Source organism: Podarcis erhardii (assembly GCF_964252035.2).
Source record: "Podarcis erhardii genome assembly, chromosome: 2".
NCBI lineage: Eukaryota > Metazoa > Chordata > Lepidosauria > Squamata > Lacertidae > Podarcis > Podarcis erhardii.
The window spans coordinates 73,292,018-73,315,540 of NC_138498.1; the positions used below are offsets into that span (position 1 = coordinate 73,292,018).

General features: G+C 44.4%; 1 protein-coding gene across 4 annotated transcripts in view; it reads right to left on the minus strand.

The window, feature by feature from the left end:
- Positions 1-23,523, minus strand: part of CACNA2D2 (calcium voltage-gated channel auxiliary subunit alpha2delta 2) — a 541,532-nt gene that overhangs the window by 86,884 nt on the left and 431,125 nt on the right. For all 4 annotated transcript variants that reach the window (XM_081850471.1, XM_081850470.1, XM_081850469.1 and 1 more), the window contains 4 exons: positions 15,101-15,151; positions 14,723-14,822; positions 4,557-4,715; positions 2,682-2,789 (listed from right to left, as the gene is read on the minus strand). In XM_081850471.1, the coding sequence (XP_081706597.1) occupies positions 2,682-2,789; positions 4,557-4,715; positions 14,723-14,822; positions 15,101-15,151 (418 nt within the window). The remainder of the gene's footprint in view (positions 1-2,681; positions 2,790-4,556; positions 4,716-14,722; positions 14,823-15,100; positions 15,152-23,523) is intronic.

Sequence of the window (23,523 nt, forward strand, 5' to 3'; positions counted from 1 at the left end):
CTATGGTGGAGCCTCAAGGTCAAACTGCACATACTGCAGGACATTGCTGGTGTACCACCCACCCTGATGCCCAATGGCCTGCCTGACCAAGGTTGCCTCCAGGGTCACGTTGGACATTATTGTTTTGGGTGGCATCAACATCATGCTGAGGCTGCCTCAGGGCTAGCTTGAGTTTGCATGGCATCCATGGGACTAATTCAGATAGTTATCACCCCAACGCACAGGGCGAGGCATACTCTCAGGGCTGACTCATTGGCAGGTCAGAACGGAGACACAGAGACTCAAAGTAAACCCAGGTTTTTATTCCAGAAAATAGTATACAAGCAGAGAGCATGGAGGCACAGCTTTCCTCAGTGGTGATGTTGCCAAGATTGGCTCTTGGCCCTTGCTGCCTCCTCCTAAACCTCATCCTCTGGATGTCTCTCAAACTGGTGTAAACTCCAGTGGGGAGGGTGCCCCCATGGGCTTTCTGAGCTTTCTGTTCAGCTACATGCAAAGCCCTGTGTGACCTTGGAGTCAAAGGGGGAGGGGAGCTTACTACAGTGTGACCAGGCAGCTGCTGAGAAGCTGGTGCAGCTTTTGTCCCTTCCTCTTCCTCCTCTCTTTCAGGTCTCAGCCCGTCTCTGTCTGCACCCTGTTCTGCCCTTGAAAGGCTTTCTGCCTCTAGCTCTTTTCTTTCCCTCAAGCCTGTTGCTTCTTCTGCCTCCCAGCCTCCCTCTTCCTCTGACGTGTCTTCAGAGTCCCATCACCACAATTCTGGCTGTGAGCATTCTTTCTCCTCCTGCTTCCCTAGGGGGCTCTTTGGCTGGAGCCTCCCACTGCCCCTCTTTATCCAGCCAGTCCTTGACAATTACACTTGACTTAGTCTTTCTTGTAATGGTAAGAGGGGGATCTTGATATGAAATGGTGGTCATAATCCCGTTGTCGTAGTCAGACTAGTTTTCGTGGCATTTCAAGGATACATTTGCTCAGCTCCATAGCACTTTCAATGCAGTAGATCTTGCGAATACTGTTGGGGTTGTCCAGTACATAATTTATGGGATCTGCTTCAGTTTTTGAGACCCAATAATGTAGACAGAACCTTTGCAATGATGTGACTTGCTTCTTGCTCTCTTTACCCATGCTCATCCTGGCTGCTGAGAGCCAGTTGGGGACAATGGATTGGCAAGGTGTGGTAAACATGCAATGGAGTGGTGCCTGCTGTCCTTAAACAGGCAGTAGTACATCAATTCCTAAATAAATCCATCTTGGACCCTGTGGTTTATACCAACTACCACCCAGTGACAATCTCCCCCTTCTTGGGCAAGATGGTGGACAGTGGTGGCAGAGCAGCTGCAGAAGTTCCTGAAGGATGCAGCTTATCTGAAGCCATTTCAGTTTGGCCTCAGGCATGGTTTTGGGATTCAATCACCCTGTTGGATGACGTGCATCAAGAGCAGGACTGGGGGGGAATGTGACTATGACAGTAAGAGCGGTTCAGCAGTGGAACAGGCTCCCTTGAAAGGTGGTGGACTCTCCTTCCTTGGAGGTTTTTAAGCAAAGGTTGGATGGCCATCTGTCATGGATGCTTTAGCTGAGATTCTTGCATTGTTGGGGGTTGGACCAGGTGATCCTTGGGTCCCTTCCAATTCTAAGATTCTATGTTCCACATCTTTTGAGACCATTGATAATGGTATTCACCGGGATCAGCTCTGTAGGATGGTATTGGGAGCACTGTTTCACAGTGGTTCCACTCCAGCTGCAGGACCATGTCCAGACAATAGCATTGGAAGATTGTCTCAGTCCTATGATCCTTGTGCCATGGTGCTCTGCAGAGCATGATCCTGTTACCAGTGCTGTTCAACATCTACATGAAGCATTCGAGAGTGGTTATTAGGAGTTTTGGGCAAAGTGCCATCAGTACACTGATGACACACAGCTTTTTCTGTCCATAACATGGACATGAGTCAGAAGAGGCAAAATGTGATCTGAACCATTGTCTGGGCACAGTGGCAAACTGGAGGAGGGCAAATAAACTGTGTTTGGACCCTGGGAAAAGGAAGGCACAGTGTGTGGGTGCTTCCCATGTCCGAGAGATGGGCCATTTGCCTGTTCTGGACAGAGGTTCACTCCCTCTGAAAGAGCAAGTCCATAGTTTGGGAATAATCCTAGATCTGTTTCTGTCCCTTGAGGTTCAGGTAGCATTTGTTCAGGAGTGTCTTTCAGCTATGGGTGCTATGCCAACTACAGCCATTTCTGGACAGTAATAGATTCATTCACTGGTAACCCAGGACTTGATTATTGTAGTGTGTTCTATTTGGGGCTACAATTGGTCCTGGTTTGAAAGCTCCAGCTGATGCAAAATGCTCTGACTAGACTGTTGATAGGGACAGACTACTGCCTGCTCATAACACTGGTGATTAAAAGCTTGGACTGGCTGCTCATATGTTATTGGGTCAATTTTAAGATTCTTGTTTTAATTTACAAGGCTTTTAACAACTTGGATCCAGGATACCTTAAGGACTGCCTAATCCTTTATATCCCCACCCAATCAATGAGGTCTTTGGGGTAGTCTTTGTTTATCTCTCTCTCTCCCCCCCCCCCCCGATCCACCAGAAGCTGTGCATTCAGAATTAGTACAATTCTGTGAAACCCCCTTCCAACTGAGATTAGACTAGGCCCCCTCCAGTTTAAACACTCACGGTCTTGTTAGGCCAGTTGTACTTCTCAAACACATCTTGCACTCGATCTTCTCCTCCGTCAGTGAACATCATGATCATCTTATTGCAATTGGCTCTCGTGATGTTGGACTGCAAATGGGAAGCAAACATTTGAGTGAGTGCACAACTCAGAACCAAAGGCAATGCCCTAGAAAGGATTGTGGGAAGAGAATGCCAAATACGTATATTTGTATGTTTAATACCCTTTGCTTAAAATAAAGCGTAGAGGGGCAGCATCAGCATCGTGATTGCATTTTTTTCAGAGAAACGATCTGGTTGGATGGATAGCTGATGAGTGTGTGAGTGAGAGAGAGAATATGAATGAGTGAGGTATGTGTATATGCAAAAATGCAGTTCTCCTCTCACAATCTTTAAACATGGAAGTGATCTCTACAGTAGATAAATCCCCACAGTTACTGGGTTTACAGGCATGTCAGGGCTAGTGAAGGGAAAAGTAGGATTCAAATCTGAAGTAAATTAGTGGCAGCAGATACACACAGGCTTGTGTATGCGTAAGCACGTGCTTCTTTACTTGTAAAAGAGAATGGCAGACGCTAGACACAGATGTTCTTGCTAACACAGAGGCGTACACAGAGTAAATGCTGGGACTACAGTTTCCTGCCCTTTCCCAGCTGCGTCTTCAGCCCAAGAAACTGGCAGTGAGGGATCTGTTTTCTTTAGCTGCTTCTCCAGGGGTGAAGGTGGTGCAGATGAACAGGGAGAAGGAGGGGTTGTCTGGACGGAAATTATGTTGTGGCTATTACCGCTCAGCGATTAATAGGGCTATCCGTCTTTATTTTGCCCAACGTCACCGTAGCCTGCCTGAGCCGAGCCCTCTCAGATAGGCCATGCTACCTTTCTAATGAAATGGAAGAGGCAGCTGCTGCTGCCATTAAAACTTAAGTGTCAGTCACTGATGCTTTTCATTTATCTGGGGAGAAGCAGGCAACACCAATGCCCTGTCCCAGTATAGCTCTATTCTTAAGGCACATAGACCTCCCCCCCCCCACTACAATGTCAGGGAGAATAACATGGATGCTTCAGCCCTGCTCACCACTTTGCAGCTGCTGTGTCATTGGGAATCTAATGCCGTAAGAACAATCTCCAGAGATGGATTGTTGGTTACAGAGGAATTTCCTCCAATTCCAACAGCATCCGCTACTCCAAATTAGACTCGTAAACAACTGTTTCTTTTTCTTTGCTCATGCCAATGCCTCAGAATGTTATTTATCCCATTATATTTTTTTTGCCCTGCTCTTCCTCTAAGAAATACATGGTTCCTTTTCCCATTTTATGCTCACAACTATCCTAAGAGGTATAGGTTAGGATGGCAGTCAGTAATTAGCACAAGGATTCCCAGTCACCTTTGCAGCTGAGTGGGGATTTGAATCTGGGTCTCTCCCTGGTCCTAGCCTGACAGACACCCACTCGCAGTGTGAACAAAGGAGCCATGAATTAGTGGATGAGCCATAAAGGCCATTTCTCATGATGTGTGAAGAAGAATTTGGAAGGTGGGTGATGTGGTAATGTTGCAATAGTATGTGCAAGTCTGAGACACACCTCTACAAAGCTTCCTAGGAAGCTTCTCTGCTACTCATGCACCTCAGGGCCAAACGTCTTCCCCCACCCCAAGCACCTGCCAGGGGAGCAATTTGGATAGGGGCTCTGGAGAAATTAAAGCCCCTCCCTATCCCATGACGTTAATGATCTTAGCCCTGTTTATGCACCTTCACGCCTAGTTTGATCCTCACCTTCACAGCTCCATATTCTCCGGCACACACATCTTATTTGAATTCCAGATTTCCTCTCTTTGTAGTCCTTCCCCTGCCCCACTCTGAGTTTATACCCTGTGCTTACATTTTGCAACTGTTCAAAGGCATATTCAAAGCCGGCCTTGTAGTCCGTGGTTCCTTGGGCCTCCATTAAATCCACCTTTTCTTTAAAGACCTTCTTGTTGCGAATATTTGCCTGGACTAAATGCTTGAAGCAAGATACAGGCTGTGCATTTTGGTTGAACTGGAAGACAAGAGGTAAGAGAGGTGCAGTGCATTAAAGGAGGCGAGAAGGCAATGCAAAAGTTGTGAACCGCATCCACCCCTCCCCTTAAAGCTGTGTCTTGTTTAGTTAACAACGGAACCATGGATGTTTTCAGAACTTTGGGTTTGGGTCTGAGCAGTGGCAAGCAGAGGTCTGCTCTCCCTTCAAAGGCCACCCCCCACAAGAAACATTTGGGAGTGGTGATAAGCTGCATTTAGCACATCAAACTGTGAGAGGAGGTGCTTTGAAACTGTAGCTCAACTGGTGCTGATTTTCTGCCATCCTGTTTTGGGAACTGGCAATGGTTATGCTCCTCCAAGATCTGCTGCATATTTTTGCACCACTGGACATATCCAAACTCCAGATTTGAGCAGAAGTAAAGCAGATAACCTTAGCAGTTGTAGCTCTTTTGTGGGAAGGAAGGACAGCTGGGCACATCAAACAGAAATTTCTCTTTGCCTTGTCAGCTGCAGTTCACAGGATTCCCCCTTTGGGGAAAGGCAAATGAGAGAGTATATAAAATGGATATGTTTGTAATGTAGATATGACCACAACGAGAGACTCAAAGGGAACCAAGATTCTGCCTGAATACACACCATACATTCAAAGCACATGGCTCCCCCCAAAGAAGCCTGGAACTGTAGTTTGATAAAGGTGCAGGGGATCAAAGCTATGTGAGGGGTAAACTACAGTTTCCATGATTTTTGGATGTGAGTGGGTGTGCTTTAAATGTACACAGCCTCCAACTATCTAATACTTATCCTGTACTTCTTCCAAGAATTTAGGGTGGCAAAGATGGGTGACCCCCCATCCTTTTATCTTCTCAAAACCCTGTAAAGTTTGTTACTCTGAGAGATGGTGACTGACTCAAAGTTATCCAGTGAGCGTTATGGTGAAGTAGAAATTTGAACAAGTTGCCTTGGCACGACCACAAACCTTCTTAAGGTTCCAAAAGAACAAAGGATATACAGAAGATATTTTGGGCAGCCCTCCTATGCCCCCGCCCCCTCTGTGAATGCAATATTCACAGTCCGTTGTCCCAAATGCACAAGGCGAGAAAGAAAATCAAGGAGTTTGGATAAAAAGGTGTGAGGAGAAGTGAGGGAAATAAACAAACAATGGGCATAAACATGCTTTCAGCCCCTTTGCTGAAGGACAGGGTCTTCTTATAATGAGGGCCACATTGTCCCCCCCATTCTATAGGTTTAGATTGTGGAGGAATTCTTTGGCATTAATGGTATGATGTGATTTACACCCCCCCCAATCACCACTCAATGCGCAGCTGAGAACAGAATGAATTTGCTGAGAGAGAAAGCTGTGATTACCTGAACACCTTCAGGCGTGTTTTCTGCAGGACATTTCGGTGGCTTATCACAAGGTCACAGGCCCAGTTAAGAGCATGCCCTGTGCTAAGCTCCTGTTAGGAGAGGGCTGACTTTCCACTCAGAGTTTGGCCAGGCGGGTGAAGCGAGAAGGCATTCGTTTTTGCTTATGGCTTAGTTTGCTGGAAATATGGAACATTCATTTAGGAGGCAGTGAGCCAGCAAAAGTAACGAGGCTAGACTCGTTAATTAGCAGAGCCCTAGCACAGGCATGTTCCATGCCAGACAGCAGGCACGTGATGCAGAGAATGACAAGAGCTCTTCATTTTCTTCCCGATATGACTTTCTTTAGGCTCACAGAGAAATAAAGTTGCAGAACTTTTTTCAGACTTAATTTGGGCCAAGGCTACAGCTGATCAGGGCTTAGCAGCAATGCTATATAGACGCCTGCCCTATAACATGAAGCAGCAGTAAAGAAGACATACCTTTGTGTTTACGAAAATTGCCTTACCACTAACCACAACCCTTTCCAGGGCAAAGGGGATGGTTTCCAAGCAGGCATTAACTCTAGCATTATAGAAAGCAAATACTGGCTCCAGAGCATAGGAGGAGGCATCAAAGACAAGGGTTGTCCTGACCTATTCTTTGACATTCTGCCCTTGAAAAACTCATCTGAGGCAGGCAGTACACAAAGTTTATTCTCAGCCTATGGGATCACTATCTAGCGCACAAGTGGGCAAGCTTTTAGGGCCAAGGGCTGTATGTGGAGGCTGATCCTCACAGTCACATATGCATGCACCCACTCATCCATCCACACTTGGCCTGCTCTCTCTCTGACACCTTAACCCCCTCCTTCCATTCCCAGCTGCATGAGGAGGGCAGGGTGGGGAGGGAGAGCAGGGAGGTTATGCACTCCCTTAGTAAAATCACGCTGTCCCCTATGCTGCTGTTAGCATTGTGGGGTCAGAGCTCTTGATTGCATGAGCTTAAAATCTCCCCCACGGCAGCCCATCCCAGTGTCCCTTTGCTGTGTAGCACTGCAGGAACAGCAGCCTTTCCCCTATTGCTCAGCATACGGCTGCTCGGCTGTCCAGTGGGGAAAAGTGGTCAGGGCTCCCTGGGGCTTGGGGGGGGGGCAAACCTAAAGGCGACCATGGGCTGGGTTGCCCATCTGTGTTCTAGAGCAGAACTAGGCATAGACAATTGTAGGAGACAAAAATGCTTGCTGCTGTAGCTGCCGCCTGTACTATTGATTAATTAGTTAACCTCTTAATGCAGGGGTCAGCAAACTTTTTCAGCAGGGGGTCGGTCCACAGCCCCTCAGACCTTGTGGGGGCAGTTATTAAACAACTACCAGACTTTTAGAAGACATCTGAAGGCAGCCCTGTTTAGGGAAGCTTTAAATGTTTGACAGATATTGTATTTTAATATTTTGTTGGAAGCCGCCCAGAGTGGCTGGGGAAACCCAACCAGATGGGCAGGGTATAAATTATTATTATTATTATTATTATTATTATTATTGGGAATGAATGAATTCCTATACCCCACAAATAACCCAGAGATACATTTTAAATAAAAAGACACATTCTACTCATGCAAAAACACGCTATTCCCGGAACATCCACGGGCTGGATTTAGAAGGCAATTGGGCCAGATCCGGCCCCTGGGTCTTAGGTTGCCTGCCCATGGCTTAATGTCATGATAGCTTAAAAATGGTTCACAAAACATAAAAATCAACCACCCACACTATTAGGATACAGAACAATTAAAAACACATCATGATTAAAATACATAATAATAAACCACTAACATGGAAATATCTGTGCTTAAAATATGCAATAAAGCAATCCCATTGAAGCATTACAGCAATCAAAATGGGAAACTCAGGTCAAGAGATCAAGGAAATGCCTGTGTAAACAGGTGAATTTGCAAAAGCCAGTAGAATGCCAATACAGATGGGGCCAGTTGAAGCCTATACACTGTTACTACTCAAAAGCCAAGGTGGGCAAGGAAGGTCCAACATAATTTCTGGTTAATTCAATTTGTTGATAAGCTACATCACTTTCCCTTGTACTGCAATGCACAGAACACCTTCCCTTTCCATCCCCTCAGCTAAAACACCTGTTCATGCTCTAATCACCTCCCACCCTATTAACTGCAACCTTCTTTTCCCCGGCCTTCTGTTGTTGCACCTTAGCTGCCACAGTCATCCATCTTTCTTGGTTCTCAGTTCTTGTGACAGCCCCCTTTCAATTCTTGCGCTGGCTACCTATTCATTCTCAACTCTTTGGCTGTGGTTTTAAAAGCTCTTCACAGACTCTCCATCCCACCCAGATTTCTCTGTCCGTGCATCTGGATATGTCACTACCTCTGGCACCTATTCCTCCAACTCTGCCACCCGCACATGCCCAAAGGTCTCCTGCTCTTTCTTCCAGAATTCCATCCAACTCCTTTATTAAAGGTAAAGGTACCCCTGCCCGTACGGGCCAGTCGTGTCCGACTCTAGAGTTGTGCGCCCATCTCACTTAAGAGGCTGGGAGCCAGCACTGTCCGCAAACACTTCCGGGTCATGTGGCCAGCGTGACGAAGCTGCTCTGGTGAGCCGGCACCAGCGCAGCACACAGAAACGCCATTTACCTTCCCGCTATAAAGCGGTACCTATTTATCTACTTGCACTTAGGGGTGCTTTCGAACTGCTAGGTGGGCAGGAGCTGGGACCGAAAGACGGGAGCTCACCCCGCCGCGGGGATTCGAACCGCTGACCATGCGATCAGCCTTACTTCTTTATTAATTAGCCTCAAAAGAGGCCTTACACAACTAAAAGCTTTTTCCTGAAAGTTAAGCACCGAGAACTTTCAACACATGACTCCTGTGCAGTGAAATGTACAGTATGAGCCTACTATGATAGCCACCTCCAAATATCTAAAGGGCTGTCAGGTGGAAGATGGAGCAAGCTCGTTTTCTCCAATGGATTCAAGTTACAAGAAAGTAGATTCTGACAGTGGAATGGATACTTTCAGGTGGTGGTGGACTCTCCTTCATTTGAAGTTTTTAAGCAGAGGTTGGATGGCCATCTGTCATGGATGCTTTAGCGGAGATTCCTGCATTTCAGGGGGTTGGACTCTAGTCAGGGCCCCTTCCTGAGGGTTCCTCAGGATCCTTCCCAACTCTACAATTCTATTATTCTATGATACTTTTCCAACAAATGAATATGTTCCCAACACAGTCCTAGCAATCAATTTAAAAGGGAGGAGCCCTGAAATTGATGATAAGCCCCTCACCATGTCACAGTCTGTTCCTCTTGTCTTCTGTCTCCTTTTTCCCTTATCTAAATATTGCCAATTTTACCTGCCTGTTTAAAGCCCAGTCCCTGGTGCAAGATAAACCAATCAATAACAATGATGGCAGCAATCCAGCAATGGCTCATATCGGACTCTCTCGGGCATGCAGAAGTGAGGAAGATAGGAGTTATGTGCCCACCTTTCCCGACACAACAGCTGCCAACAGTTTAACAAAATGGTCTTATGAGTGAGGAAGAGAATATTTCCCCCCAGGCATCTATCTTGATATGTAACTGGCCAAATGCATTAATGATAATACTGATTCATAACCAGATTGCAAGATCTTCACAAGCCATTTGGGGGGCATTTGTCTGATCTTTGCAGCATATACATGTTGTATTTCTGTAATTATAATCCCCCCCCAAGGCTCTTCCCCTTGCAGGACTTCCAGATGTCCCTGAAAACACACACACGCTCTATCTATCTATCTATCTATCTATCTATTAGTTGGGCAGAATGTAGTGGGTTATATCGAATTCTAGGATGGCTTCACACCTTCCAGGAAGAGAGAGCAAGTTCCAGGCATTTTTACAACACAGCAGCTATTTCTTTAGCATTTGAAAGGGAGACATGCAGGTATCAACCATTCCACTTGCTACCTCACTGGTGTCAAGTGCCCCTTGTCTCCTGATGAGAAGGGCTCCCAGCAGCCCCACAGGGTCTCACTAGCACAGCATTATGGATAAGGATAGAAGTAGCAGGAGAGCCAGTGTGGTGTAGTGGTTAAGAGCGGTAGACTCGTAATCTGGTGAACCGGATTCGCATCTCCGCTCCTCCACATGCAGCTGCTGGGTGACCTTGGGCCAGTCACACTTCTCTGAAGTCTCTCAGCCCCACTCACCTCACAGAGTGTTTGTTGTGGGGGAGGAAGGAAAAGGAGAATGTTAGCCGCTTTGAGACTCCCTCGGGTAGTGATAAAGCGGGATATCAAATCCAAACTCTTCTTCTTATTAATAGGGCTATGGACTCCCCCCCCCCCACAAAACTGGTTTTAGAGGTATTTTAACCCATCCTGAATCAGGGCCTACAATTTCAAAGGGTGGTTGGGAATCAAAATACCAGAGAGGGGAACAGGCCACTAACCATGCTGCTGAACATGATATCCTCAAAATGTTCTTTATTTGAATGATTTAATGGTTTAAAGCTGCTGGCTCTATCTGTGGCTTTGGGGAAACAAAGAGAGTGGCATTCTGGCTGCAAAAATGCTTCCTTCCCCATGGTGCATTTGATGGGGGGGTGCATCTTGGAAGGAAATATGATGACAGTCAGAGTTCAGCTTGTGATGCAATCAATGGAGCTGCTGGGAAAGCTGGCAGCTTTAAAACTCTTAAAACAGTAGTAGGGAACTTCTGTGGCCAATTAGGCCCACCAGGTCCCTGAATTTGTCCTGAGGCCATTCTGAGCAAACCACAACCACCTGTCACTCACCTGATGCCATGGGGATCTGGTTATCTCCTGAGTAAGCACTAATGCCCAAGATCAAAGATATGCAATCACTTAGCTCCAATCCTATCTTAGCGCTGTGAAATTTCACAGCGCTAAGATAGGACAGAAGCTTATATCCAGTTTCAGCGCTGTGGTGCTTAACCACATAAGAGATAAGCTTCTGTACACTCTTTGGCAGTTTGTGGTATGTTTACCCATTATTAATGCTGATGCCATTTCTATTGTTGATTCTAGGCTTGCCTTGGTTTGTATTTTGTTCTCGAATTGTTTTAGTTTTCCATGCAAGCTGTCTAGAAGACTTTTGGCGGAAAGATGGGGCATGCCTCTTTTCTAGATCAGGTATACACCTTCAGAAGGGAAATGGCAAACTTCAGAGGCAGAGCATGTACATTGAATGCATAAAGTCACAGGTTCAGTTCCTGGCATCTTCTGGTAGAGCTGGGAAAGACTCCCATCTGAAGCCCTGACAGTCAATGTAGGCAATACTGAGCTGTGTGGACCAATGGCCTTAACCTGGACACAAGGCATTTTCCTATGTTTCTATCCTCTCCAAGACACATTATGAATAATGCTCAAGCCTCTCTGTGCTTAATGTCCCTGACCCTTCTGCCCAGCCTGCCTCAAGACTATTCACTCATGCGTGCAGCAGGCCTTGTGTCCCTTCTATCTGTCCCCCTGAGGTTTGAGGTTTTATTCTGGAAGCATTTGAGCAGTTGATGTGATGCAATTTGACAGCTGATTATAGTATTACCTCTCTATGCCACTTCGGCAGACCAGATAGGGAAGACTGAACTTTGCCTCCATTTTCCTGGCCTGGGAAGGATAATGGAAACAGACTGCCTTATGGATGTGTAAACGCCTCACCCATATGGCCTCAATCTTATGTGAGGGATGGAAATATGGTTGGGTAGAATGAGGCTGCCAGATAAGGGGCTGTATTCACCAGAAGATTCCTTGGGAATCACAAGGGGGGAGAGAGTGGTTTTGTGTTTATGTCCTGCTCACAGGCTTGCCATAGGCATTTGGTTGGCCACTGTGGTAACAGGCTTCTGGACTCGATAGGCCTTTGGTCTGATCCTTCAGTGTTCTACTTCATGGCTTAGCCCAGCCAGCCCAGCCCGATTCTCTATCCACTATGCACAACAGTGTTTCTCCTTGTATCATTGAACCTGGTATATATCATGGGCAAGTGTATCCATCAAGGGCCTTAGCGAGGCAAAGGTGAGAGAATAGAAACCTGTGTGGATTTCTTGAGCCATTTAAGTCCAGGGAAGGAAGTGTGAATTTTGGTGCTATTCCTTAAGACACTGAACAGAATATGCTTTATTAGCTGTACAGCAAAAAAACCACAACAACCCACATGTTCACTGACTACTCTGGATTGCTTAAATATACTAATATACTGAAGGACTATATTGCAATATCATTACTTGTACCTAAAAATATACCACTCTGAAAGGAGCCCAGCTCTGCTAATGATGCCTATTTCATGCATCATCTTGCATGCTTAAAAACCCCCAAGAATCTTACCTGTGTTTAGTCTAAGCTTGCTACAGCTCAGGCCCACTGAGAAACATGGTCTCCAAAGCTAACTGGTCTTCTGTGGCTGTACGCCTCTTTGCCAAAGCTTTCCTTCCCCTCACCATCAACCTGCCCCCCACAATAAACACCTCATGCAAACAGAATAGTCCATCAAAGCTGGCATGGGGGAAATGGCAGTGGAAGGATGTAATTTATTTCTTGCAGGTGTGTTTTGTCATTTGCAATCGATCAAAGGCAGAGAGCAGTCGGGAGTGCAGGGAAAGGAAAGGTGACAGAAATGGTAAATTGGGCTGCAGGAGCTGCACGAGGCAGAGGCCAACGCCTCTGATGGGCGTTTCCCTCTTCTTTCCCATTATACAAAGCAATAAATACAGCAGAATAAAGAGCACACTTGTTTTCACAGGGCTGATGTGGCATTTTGTTTTGAGATGCTTTCAGAACTCATTTCCTAGAGAACCTGTTGTTTAACTCCTGGAGGCTGGTAAGTGCAAGAACATGGATTGAAAACTCCATATAAACCCTGGAGAACAGCTTTGCTCATTATGCAGTTCACTTACTGGTGATACACTTTCTTCACTCTTGAGTGGCTGTCATTCCACTCTTACCTGCCCCTTGCCCAGCACGATCACACTTGCCTATGATGAAACTGGCTTTAAAAAGTCTTGAGCAAGTACCATGCATATCCAGATTATTCAAAACGGTGCTCATTATTAATACAAAGGAAAATTAATTAATGAAACACTCTGTCTAGGAAAAGCAGTAGATTCTCAGCCACTTATAGGATGATGATGACGATGATGATGATGATGATGATAATAATAATTACTCTGTGCATTAGATTATTTCTATGTAGAACTTTTGATTTAGTTCTATCAAATGTTTAAGAATGCTTGGATTGGGTTCATATTATGCCCTGGTTTCTATCAGATCAGGGAAGCAAGGAAAATATAACAAAAAGGTTCTGATTATACATTTAATTGGACCAACTATCTTGACAGGATGTGGTAGCAAACATTCCTCAGTCCAAAATAACTCAAAAGCTGTCTTCCTTACATGGCAATGTAGTTGAGTTCTATGAATCACTGGGCTAAAGATCTGGGACAGAATGTCTACCTGATAGTTCCCTAAGGCTATACTAAAGTGCAAGTCTACAGGCCTGGCAACCATAGTCAATCTTTCAATAGATTTGGCAATCAAATTAGAATGTCACTGGACAATACCCTCCAGCCATCAGGACAGATATGCATATCGCCTTCTGGCCATAAGGATATCAAGAAGTGTTAGACAACTCTGAACCTAGTCCTGATCACTAAAGAAGATGGAAGATGACACATGGACAACATGCCAAGGATGTGGCAGAAGTAGACCCTTCTGTCTCTTTCTAAGTAAGAAGAAGAGAAGGAAAGAATGAGTTGATACCTACACCAGCCTCTCTCACTCAGTTACATGTGTCCTGACACCCCCATGCCAATTATTGGGCATAATGGTGTCCTGTAGAAATGGCAAAGCAACTTACTCACTGATTATCATGTAGCACCTTCACAACGACAACGGACCCATGCATCTTTACTGCCACACTCGGTTCTTTTGCAGTGAGGAAATAAGACTGCAATTAGAGGGCACTTAAACTATGGTACATAGAAATTACCATGTAACGATACCTTATAGACTTGTACACACAGCTCTCATCTCCGTTACAGTTATTTAGTAGCTCAGCAATCCACTGTCTCATAGCACAGAGGAGCACTGAGGTTAGTTGTCTATACCGCAGATCTATCTGCATAACAATTATGGTGTGCTGGTTAGCAAGAAAGAAAGGCTACAATATAATTAGTGCCACTCGATTTATCTCTTTCCTAAACAACAATATATACTACGAGACATAACTAATAGAGTGTGCACACAACGAAGTCCCCAAGGTAAGTGTATTAGGTGCTGAATCTGATTTTTAGAGCTCTAAGCTATCCTCAAGTGAGGGTACAGACTGGAATTTTGTTCTTAAATATAATAGATTCTACATCATGAAAACCAGTCTTGGATCACAGGATGCAGATCTGCAAAGGCTCTTACTTTACATGCATTTTCCTTTCAAAAATAGTCATTGTTTCTTCCTAATTTTTCATCTTTATCCTAAAGACCACTGGCTGGAACTGAAACAACTGGGAACCTAGAGGTATATATGCTAGTGTGTGTGTGTGTGTATCACCACTGATATCCATGGGGGATATTAGGTGCCATGAAGCCACATAAGCCTTCACCACTTTCATTTCCTACATCTTTCATTCTACCTCCACCACCTGCCTCTTGTTCTGCCAACCACAAATTAGACACTCACTGAAGCCACATTGACATAGTCGTCATCTGAGAGAGTGTTGAGCATGTCATGGACTGACGTCTTCATCAGTTTCAGTGTCAGGCCACTAACGCTGCCACTCCTGTCAATAAAAGGAAGAAACAGCTCATGCCGCCACTTTATGACTACAGGGGAAAACATTTTAAAAAAATTAAAATCCACTGCCCTCCCATTTTGAAGAACCCCTCCCTGGTTTCTGAGCTGGGCCCCATGAATAGTGACAACCCCCGGACCCCCACATGTCTTTGAAGTGTAGCAGACTTTACAGTAAGACATAGAATTATAGGATAAATCGTGGCCTTTGGACTGAGGAGGTACAAATGCCACTGAAAGTGGCTGATTTTGAGGAAAGACACTCACACATCCACGATGATCACCATGTCCTTTGGGGATGAGGCGCCTTGAATGTACCTGCATTAAGGAAAGACACAGATAAAGTGAGAACCAGGCATCCAACAGCCTTGATGATCCCACAGAGCACCACAAAAATGGCAGGCATGCCATTTGGCAGGCTGAGGCAACACATCCAGGGGGCCAGTTTTGGCATATGGTTAAAGGTAAGTTAGCTACCAGTGTTCTTTCGTTTATTATTCAACACTTACCACTAGAATTTCTGCCTCACGAACAACTGTGTTAGCTATTAAGCAATTTTGTAAACATTTAAATACTGTACTTAATAAATGAATATTTTTCTTATTATGTAGCCATGAGTATAGTTCAGTCACAGGTAAAGCCTGTGGCATTTGAAACCCCCCCCCCCCCACATAATGTAAAAATGATTTGATCATTTAATTGCTATGTTAACATTTGGCAGATAAATCCATGTATTTCTTTTAATAACAATCTATCAGCTATAACTCTGAAACACACATTTTCTATAATACCTGTGAAGTTAATTCAATAAATGTACTTGCTGGGGTTTTTTGTGGTCAGAGATTGACATGTTCTCTACATCTATAAAATATTACTGTGAAATCAAAGTTATACATAATGTACAAGAAAGCGTCTGTAAGATTATTAAACTACAAGCTTTGTTTTCCATCATGAAACATTCAGATTCTTCAGAGATGACAAAAAGAAATGCACTACTGAAGTACATCTAATGTTAGTAGAGAGAAAGGAAATATAGGTTCACTAGGGACTGCATGCCTGCTTGCTCTGCCTACCAACTCCCTTGCAATTCCCCCCACATTAACTCCCTCAAACTTCCCCTAACTACCCGATACAACTACTAAGCTTGCTTTTCACCTTCCCAACCCCTTACCTGAAACCATATCTTTCTTGTATCTGCAGCTCCATTCTGCAGCCCTGTGTCCACCTTTACCCCCTTGTCCATGCCTCTCCCCACTCCTTTTATGCAATAAACCACTCCCATGGTAACCTCCTGCATTCAATGCCCTGGCAGTCTGCAGAAGGCATTCAGGAAATTCGCAAAAATGAAGGGAATTTTGCTTCAACAAGGCCAATCTTTAACATGGCACACCTATTAAGACCAGCATACAGCATGTGAGCAAATTATGCAGAAATGGATACTGGGTTCATCATCCTAGTACTTCCAGAACTTCATCCTGACAATTGAAATCAGAATGTAGTATGCTGCACTGATTCTAATCAGGCTTGTACAACTTGTGACCTGCCAAGCTAAATGCAGCCCATGAACAATATATTATGTGGCCTGCTGGGTGCATGGCAGCCCCCATTCCCTTTTGTACCTACAATCAAGCATCAAAAATAGAAGGTTTACAGAGTCTTCGGTGCATTGCCGTACATAGATGGTCAGCTGTGTTCAGCTTGGTAGGGAACAAAGTATGCAGGCATGTTCTAGCATGAATTGCATAATCCCCCCCCCCCATGAATTGCATAATTAAACTATGGAATTCACTCCACAATGCATCATGATAGCCACCAACATGGATGCCTTTAAAATAGGAATAAGCAAAGAGGAGAATGAGGTTATCAGGGACTACTATGTTCTGCATTTACTGTCAGAGGCAGCATGGTTCTGAATGTGGTGTCATTCCTGGTGTGGTGTTGAAGGGGAAACATCTGCTCCCCCAAAATAATATACCAAAATGGCATTCAATCATGACGTAACAGCATTCAGAGAAATATTGTGGGAAACAGCGCTGCAAACTCTGCTACAGCAAAAAAGAAAAGCAAAAGTAAAAAAAAAAAAAGGAAGGAAGGAAGGAAGGAAGGAAGGAAGGAAGGAAGGAAGGAAGGAAGGAGAGGGGAAACCTCTGTTGTCACTTTTCAAGTGAAGCACTTCACCTTTCTGAAAATTTCATTGTTTCTTCCTGCCCCCTCTGAAAAATACAGAAAATGCTTTCCCTGCCCCTCCTTTAGTGGCCTCCACCTGGGCCTATGAAAGTGAGAGGGTATTTTTGGCACAGCTCTCCAAAGACACTGATAGTGACCTGACTGCCACTCAACACTGTGTCAGCTTAACGAGTTCTAAATGCAAAAGTCTTCCATAATCACAATCCCTTTTTAGTAGCGGTGATTGTGCTGACACAGGCGTATATGTTATGATTTTATTCCCCCAACCCCTGATGCTTTCAAAGGCCAAACCTGATTAGGATATTTTTAGCAATTGGTAGGAGAAAAGAGCACCTTCCTTTGTAAACAGCAAATAAAATCTTTTAAAATGACATCCATTTTTAAAACAGTGTACATTAAATCTGGCTATATGGTTTTTCCTTGTTTGTTTTGACCTTTTTCCATTTTGTTATGTCATGTGAAAATATGGAAATGAATACACATAAAAACATGACAGACCTGAGTTCAACCCCTCGTTCTACCAAGAGTCTCACTGACCCACTTTGCACCAATAATTAGTTTCTCAGTCTAACCCTGGGGTCCCCAGAGGGTGCCATGGCATTAACCCTTTGGCACTCAACATGGTCTTTCAATGTTGGTGACAAAGTGTTGCCTGCTGTGTTTTAGTTGGGTTTCTTTGGTTTGTGTGTTTGTAGGTGTTTGCCCCTTTTTTTGGGGGGGGGGGGGGGTTCTGAGCATCAACAGTTTTTCTACTGTGAAATGGGTGGTCCCCAATCTAGTTTCTTAGATTTCTATCCATGTCCACTGGGCCATAAAAAGGTTGAGAACCCCCTGCCTAAGCTATCTATGATGGCAAACTATGTGGAAAAAGCTGTTGTGTGAATGGGAGCCCTGTGCACACACGCACACACATGTTCTGGGCTTTATCTATATATAGGAACTTACCTGGGGTTTTATGGTGTGTGTGTGTGTGTATTTCTGTAGTGAGGACAATATATTGTGAACAGTTCTGTTGTGAAATGTTGTGAACAATATAAAAATTAACTATTATTTTTAACGATAGGGGAATTAACTATTGGGAAATTAAGTATAGGGGAACCAGCTTACTCAGATAATAGTTTTTGATTCTCACTCCCTCACTATTCTATTTTACTGTGTTTTTCCAGCATAACCTCACCACTCAAGTTTTTCCAAAATGGATGTCTCTCACTGCTGCCACCAGACTGGGCACCCACCTGAAGGCACTTTGCTGAGGGCCACCTCAAAATAAGAGCCATGACTGGGTGATAGTAAGAAGAGCTAGTATAATAATGGAACACGATGAGCAAGCCCTAGGGAACCAATAAAGGTGGATGCGATTAGGAAGATTAATAGGAAGCAGGATGAGGAGAATACAGCAGCATGGCCACCTGTTAGCCAAGTTATTAGTATATCTCTTTTCCACATGCTAACAATGTGGCCTGATTTCTGCTCCAAAGAACAACGTGGGACCATCATTCTACTGAGCTCCATTTAAAAGGCTGCTCCAGTTTCCACACACGTTGTAGCCTGTCTGGTAGATTTTCTTTCAGCTGAATCCTGTAACATGCTCCCCAGCTTAACCACTTCCTCAGGGTAATAAGGGGTGAATGTGTGCAAATTCAGTGGAGTGGGGTGACAATCAGGAACGGTGGCTCTAGGGGACACATTTTTCCTTCTGATGCTCAAAAGTAACTGACAGTCCAAGAATGCGTATTCTTTTTCACACTCTCTGCTTCGCTCTTACACTCAGCTCATCCCTCTTTTTACAGCTTCCTCATTTTTACGTGACAGAAGACACCCTCTGGAAAAGTTGCTCATGGACCGAGAAGCATACAGTAGTACTGCTTGCCTGCCAAGCTGAGTTACCTTCCATTAGAGCACTCTCCACCAGAGTGCAGAAACACATGGAGACGGAGGAAAAAACCCAGCCAGAAATGGCACACAACGTGTACAAAGCAATGTGTGCACAGAAAGTCCAAGGGAGGATTTTGACGTCAAGCTAAGGCGATCATTCCATCAGGACAAGCATTTCAGCTTTCTAGATGGAATGGTCCCCACTCTCCTTGCCCCCAGTACTGTTTCAGGGGTTCTACTGACTTGAGGCTTAGCCAGTTTGGGGGGGATGGGGGGGAGGAGGAGGAAAGCAGCATCATGCAAGTGGAAGTCATTCTGCTGGGCTTCCATTGATAAGACTCACTAGTTGAATTCCTCCTAAAATATGTGGAACATACTCAAAACTGCACTGAGTGTCAGACTAGACAAGGGATTGGGCAATCTGTAAGATCTCCAGAATTTCTTCCTTAGTTTAAAGCAACTGGCAGGAGCCTGAGTTGATCAGGGAAGCTGCACTGGGGGACCAAGTGTCAGTTTTCTGATCTAAATCATTCCTGAATCTACTATTTGCCATATGGGGGAAAATATAGTTTGGTTGGTACCACTTGATACTAGCAATACATAAATATTCTCTCTTTAGCTGTCAGTTGGAGCAACTGGCAATTTAGGTTTTATCCAGATTGACGTTTGCTCCAATTTAGCACTAAAGAGTGGGTTTTCCCTGGGAAGGGAGTGGGGCAAAGAGAAAACCACCCAGACCCATACCTATAAAGTGCACGTGAAGCAAAAAACTGTTTGGAGCTGTGCTTTTTTAGGCATGGGAAGTGTGGCCAAGCCCATTCTCTTCAACTTGGCAGCAATGAGATGTAGGTTGGAACATCACCCCTAAATTCACCAGGCTAGCTGTCAGGGACCATGCTGAAGAGGGCTGCACTGAGAAGGAATAGCGGGAGCCACCCCCTCCTCTTGATCCTGATCCTGGATCTTCCCAGGAGCAGGAGGACAGTATAGATTTGGAACAGTGGGTTGCAGAAGGGCATAGTTCAGAAAGCAGAAGCTGGGAAATACTGAAAAGGGAACAGCTAGCAGAAGAAACACTAGAAGAGAGAGAGTTAACAGGTTCACAGTCTCTGGATAGTATTCACCCCCCTTCTCCAAAGTCATGGAGAGCTCAGAAAGTGTCAGAACAGAAAGCGCAGAGGTTACAAACTCAGATTACAAAATGTAGGAGTGACATAGATTAATAGGGACAGAGGGGGGAGTGACCCTTAATTGGGAGCACCGCCATTCTAGGAGATGTGTTCTTTGTTCTCTCACTGTGATTATTAATGATTCTAACTGGTAAGATGTTACTTTCGTTTGATCCTTTGTTTACTGCCATGGGGGAGGAAGCCAATTTCATGAAGCCTGACAGTAGCCTAACTTACCAACTTAGTTACTTTCAACACCTGACAGTTATGACCACAGGTAAAGTCAATTAAATCAAATAATCTTTATTCAGACCATTCATATAATATGGACTAGGTGAGAACAAGGCTATCTCATAGCCAATTCTTAGAAGCCCCTCCCCCTCCCCCTCCCCAATCTGCTCAGCTTCTAATGGAGTGACTGGCTAATCTCATACTGCCAACAGGGCAGGTGGGTGAGTTGCCACACCTGAGCTGAAGAGTCTTCCTTTAGAGTGGTGCCACCTTATGAAGATGTGCATCTTTGTGACCACATGCTGAGCATTGGTGACACATACAGAGGCACATTTCCACATGTCTTCATCCTTGCAAAGAGGGAGGAGGAGGACAAATGGACTTCCTCCTAATATTTGGAAGAGTGTCAGTGTCATGCATATTCAGAAATGCTAGGAGCAAGGGAGAAGAGTAGTTTTGAGGGACAGGTGGTACCCACCCTTGCAGTGCTTACTGCTCTCTATTACTATGTGTTATTTATTTCCTAGGAACTACAGCTGCCTGAGCACTGACCATCAATAGTTCATTTATTAAGTTCATAACATTTCTATACTGCTTGACTGTAGAAAACCTCAAAGCGGTTTACAAAAAGACAGTAAAATCAAGAAAAATTTACAACCCTCCTTTAAAACATACAAAAGTTAAAATACTTAAAACAGATTAAAATTACCTCATTTACTTCTTATCTAATATGAGTGCATTAGAGGAGGGTTAGGGTAAGGAAAACTCCACTTAGCTGTGTTAAAAATTCATTACGCTGTTAAATTATAAGTAAAGCTTGAGACATAACTGGCTGATGTTTCCTCCGATGTCTACACAGAGCCTGATCCCTCCTTCAAAGAAGCTAGAGGGAGATTTGGTGGCACTGGCTGGCTCAAACAGGATCAGTCCCAGCATGAATTAATTAGTGCTTAATTACTGTCAATTACTCAGCATTACTGGGAATTGCTTGCAAATGGACAGCCTTTGATTGCTAATCCCAATTACTAATGTTATCTAATTGGGAGTGATTATATTTTCTTTCGGTGTGATGCGGGGCTTTATGCTTCATGTGCGGCAAAGAAACACATTGCACTCTCTTCATGCACAGTGGTATATGAAACAGACCTCCCCACCATGCCTTCCCTGTGTTTGTCCCCTTCTGGGACCAGACTGCAGTGCCACAGACCATGTGGGAATTCATCTGGAATCATAGAAGCAAAGGCTGCCCGAGGTTTTTGACGTAGCCCCAAAGGACGTATGTAACCTGGGCTGCTTTCATGGTAGAAGAATAGCGCCCCTGAGACAATGTATGGCCTTCATGCAGCTGCCTGATTGCATGGAAACCTCCACACAACCTTTTGCTGATTTCTTTCCTTCATTTTTCTGAGGGAGAGAAATTCCATTAGCAGGGCTTCTGCACGATCAGGCAGTTTGTGTGGAGGCCTGGCTCATACTGCTTAACGAAGATGAAGGGGGGTGGGGGTGGCAGCAAGCAACTCCTTCATCATGCGAATGCTCTAGGAAATGTTTGATCTGGAGAAATAATTTGTCCTGCCTGTTGAATTTAAGCAAGAAAAAGAACGATGGCAACACCTGAAACCAGGAGTTCAAAGCTATGTTTATAATTTTGTATAAAAGGATGTTCCTAAATTATTATAACAGACAGACACAGCACTGACACCAAATGTCCTCCTGCCCAGATTAGAGATGGACATAAGGATACCAGCACACCAAGTCTGGCTTGGAGAGACCAACTCTTGTTTCTGGTACTGCTGTAATTTAACTCTGACCTGCCTTGTAACATTAGGCTGATTCTGGAGTTAGCAGAATTGGCTCTTCTGTTGTATCTGGGGAAGATAAAACCAGATGAAAAATAAATGTAGTTTAAACAGGAACAGAAAAACTGGATTATGTTCCCCTGTGTGTATATTATGCTTCAGGGGAAGAGGAAGTTATTTCTGTCTTATTTACCACAGAGAACCTCCATTAAACAGTGCAAAGGAATTAAGGTTGTCCACATTAGATCAGACCTTAATTCAGTTTCATGTGACTGAGCCAATCCCATTTCAATTAGACACAGATCCAGATCATTTTGCACTCTATCAAATCTATAAATCTGATGTTGTGTGACTTCTCCTTGCTGTTATCCCAGCGTCACTGGTGTGAAAATATACAATGCACTAGAAATATTTCTGCTTAAAACACTTAAGACTGTAAATAAGTCACACAGTAGGCTAACACCAGAATGTGTAGAGAGTGTTGACGGTTGGCCAGAGATTGCAGAGAATGAGAGTGAGCCCAACTTCGGGGGTTGGTGGTATATGACAGAATCGTAGAATTTTAGAGTTGGAAGGGTCTGTGAGGATCATCTAGTCCAACCCCATGCAATACAGGAATATAAGGTAAGAAGGTTAGGACAGCAGGCAGGGAGAGAAACTTGATTATTAATGATAACTAACACCACTTGGAACAGGAGCTGAGAATGAGGTTAGGGGCAGGGTGGCAGCTGTCTGCTGCTGGTTTGTTACTGTCCCTTTTGCTCTTATGGCCCAGCTAATCCCGGTCCACCGAGATTCAGTGAAGGCCTTAGTATCATAATGGAATGCAAGGCCTGTCAGTCTTCTCTCTGCTCCATCCCTAATAACTTGAGGAAAGTTAATAATTAATGTGGAACACTCATCAACAATTAACCAGAGTGGCAGAGTCATTAATTTTCTGACAAAGGAAGTCCAATCACTGCAAGCACTCAACGCTATTTGTCAAGGAGGTGACACAGCATGGCTTAAAGTAAAATTGCCCGTTCGGTCAGCTGATGTCTGAGATTGTAAGACAAGTGAATATACAGTGAAAATAAACAGTTGAATAATTGTTTTCCATTTACAGTTTTCGCTGGTGCCTGTTATTTGTGAACTTATGTATCATTTCACATGCTCTCTCCGCTCAAGACAACTCCATTTACACAACTCCCCCCTCCCCACTGTTCACACACTCTTGGTTCATTCACACATCATTCATGCAGCAATATGATTCACACATCCCATTCACATGCTCAGTAGAAAAGAGGTCCTAAGAGCCCTTCCTTGATTTTCCACACAGGATGAGGTTGCCAGAGATCCCATGAGAGTAGCCTGCAGCTGCACAATAAATCTGAACCAAGCCATATTCTACCTGGTCTCAAAGTCAAATAATCACCTCAGCCCCGTACTT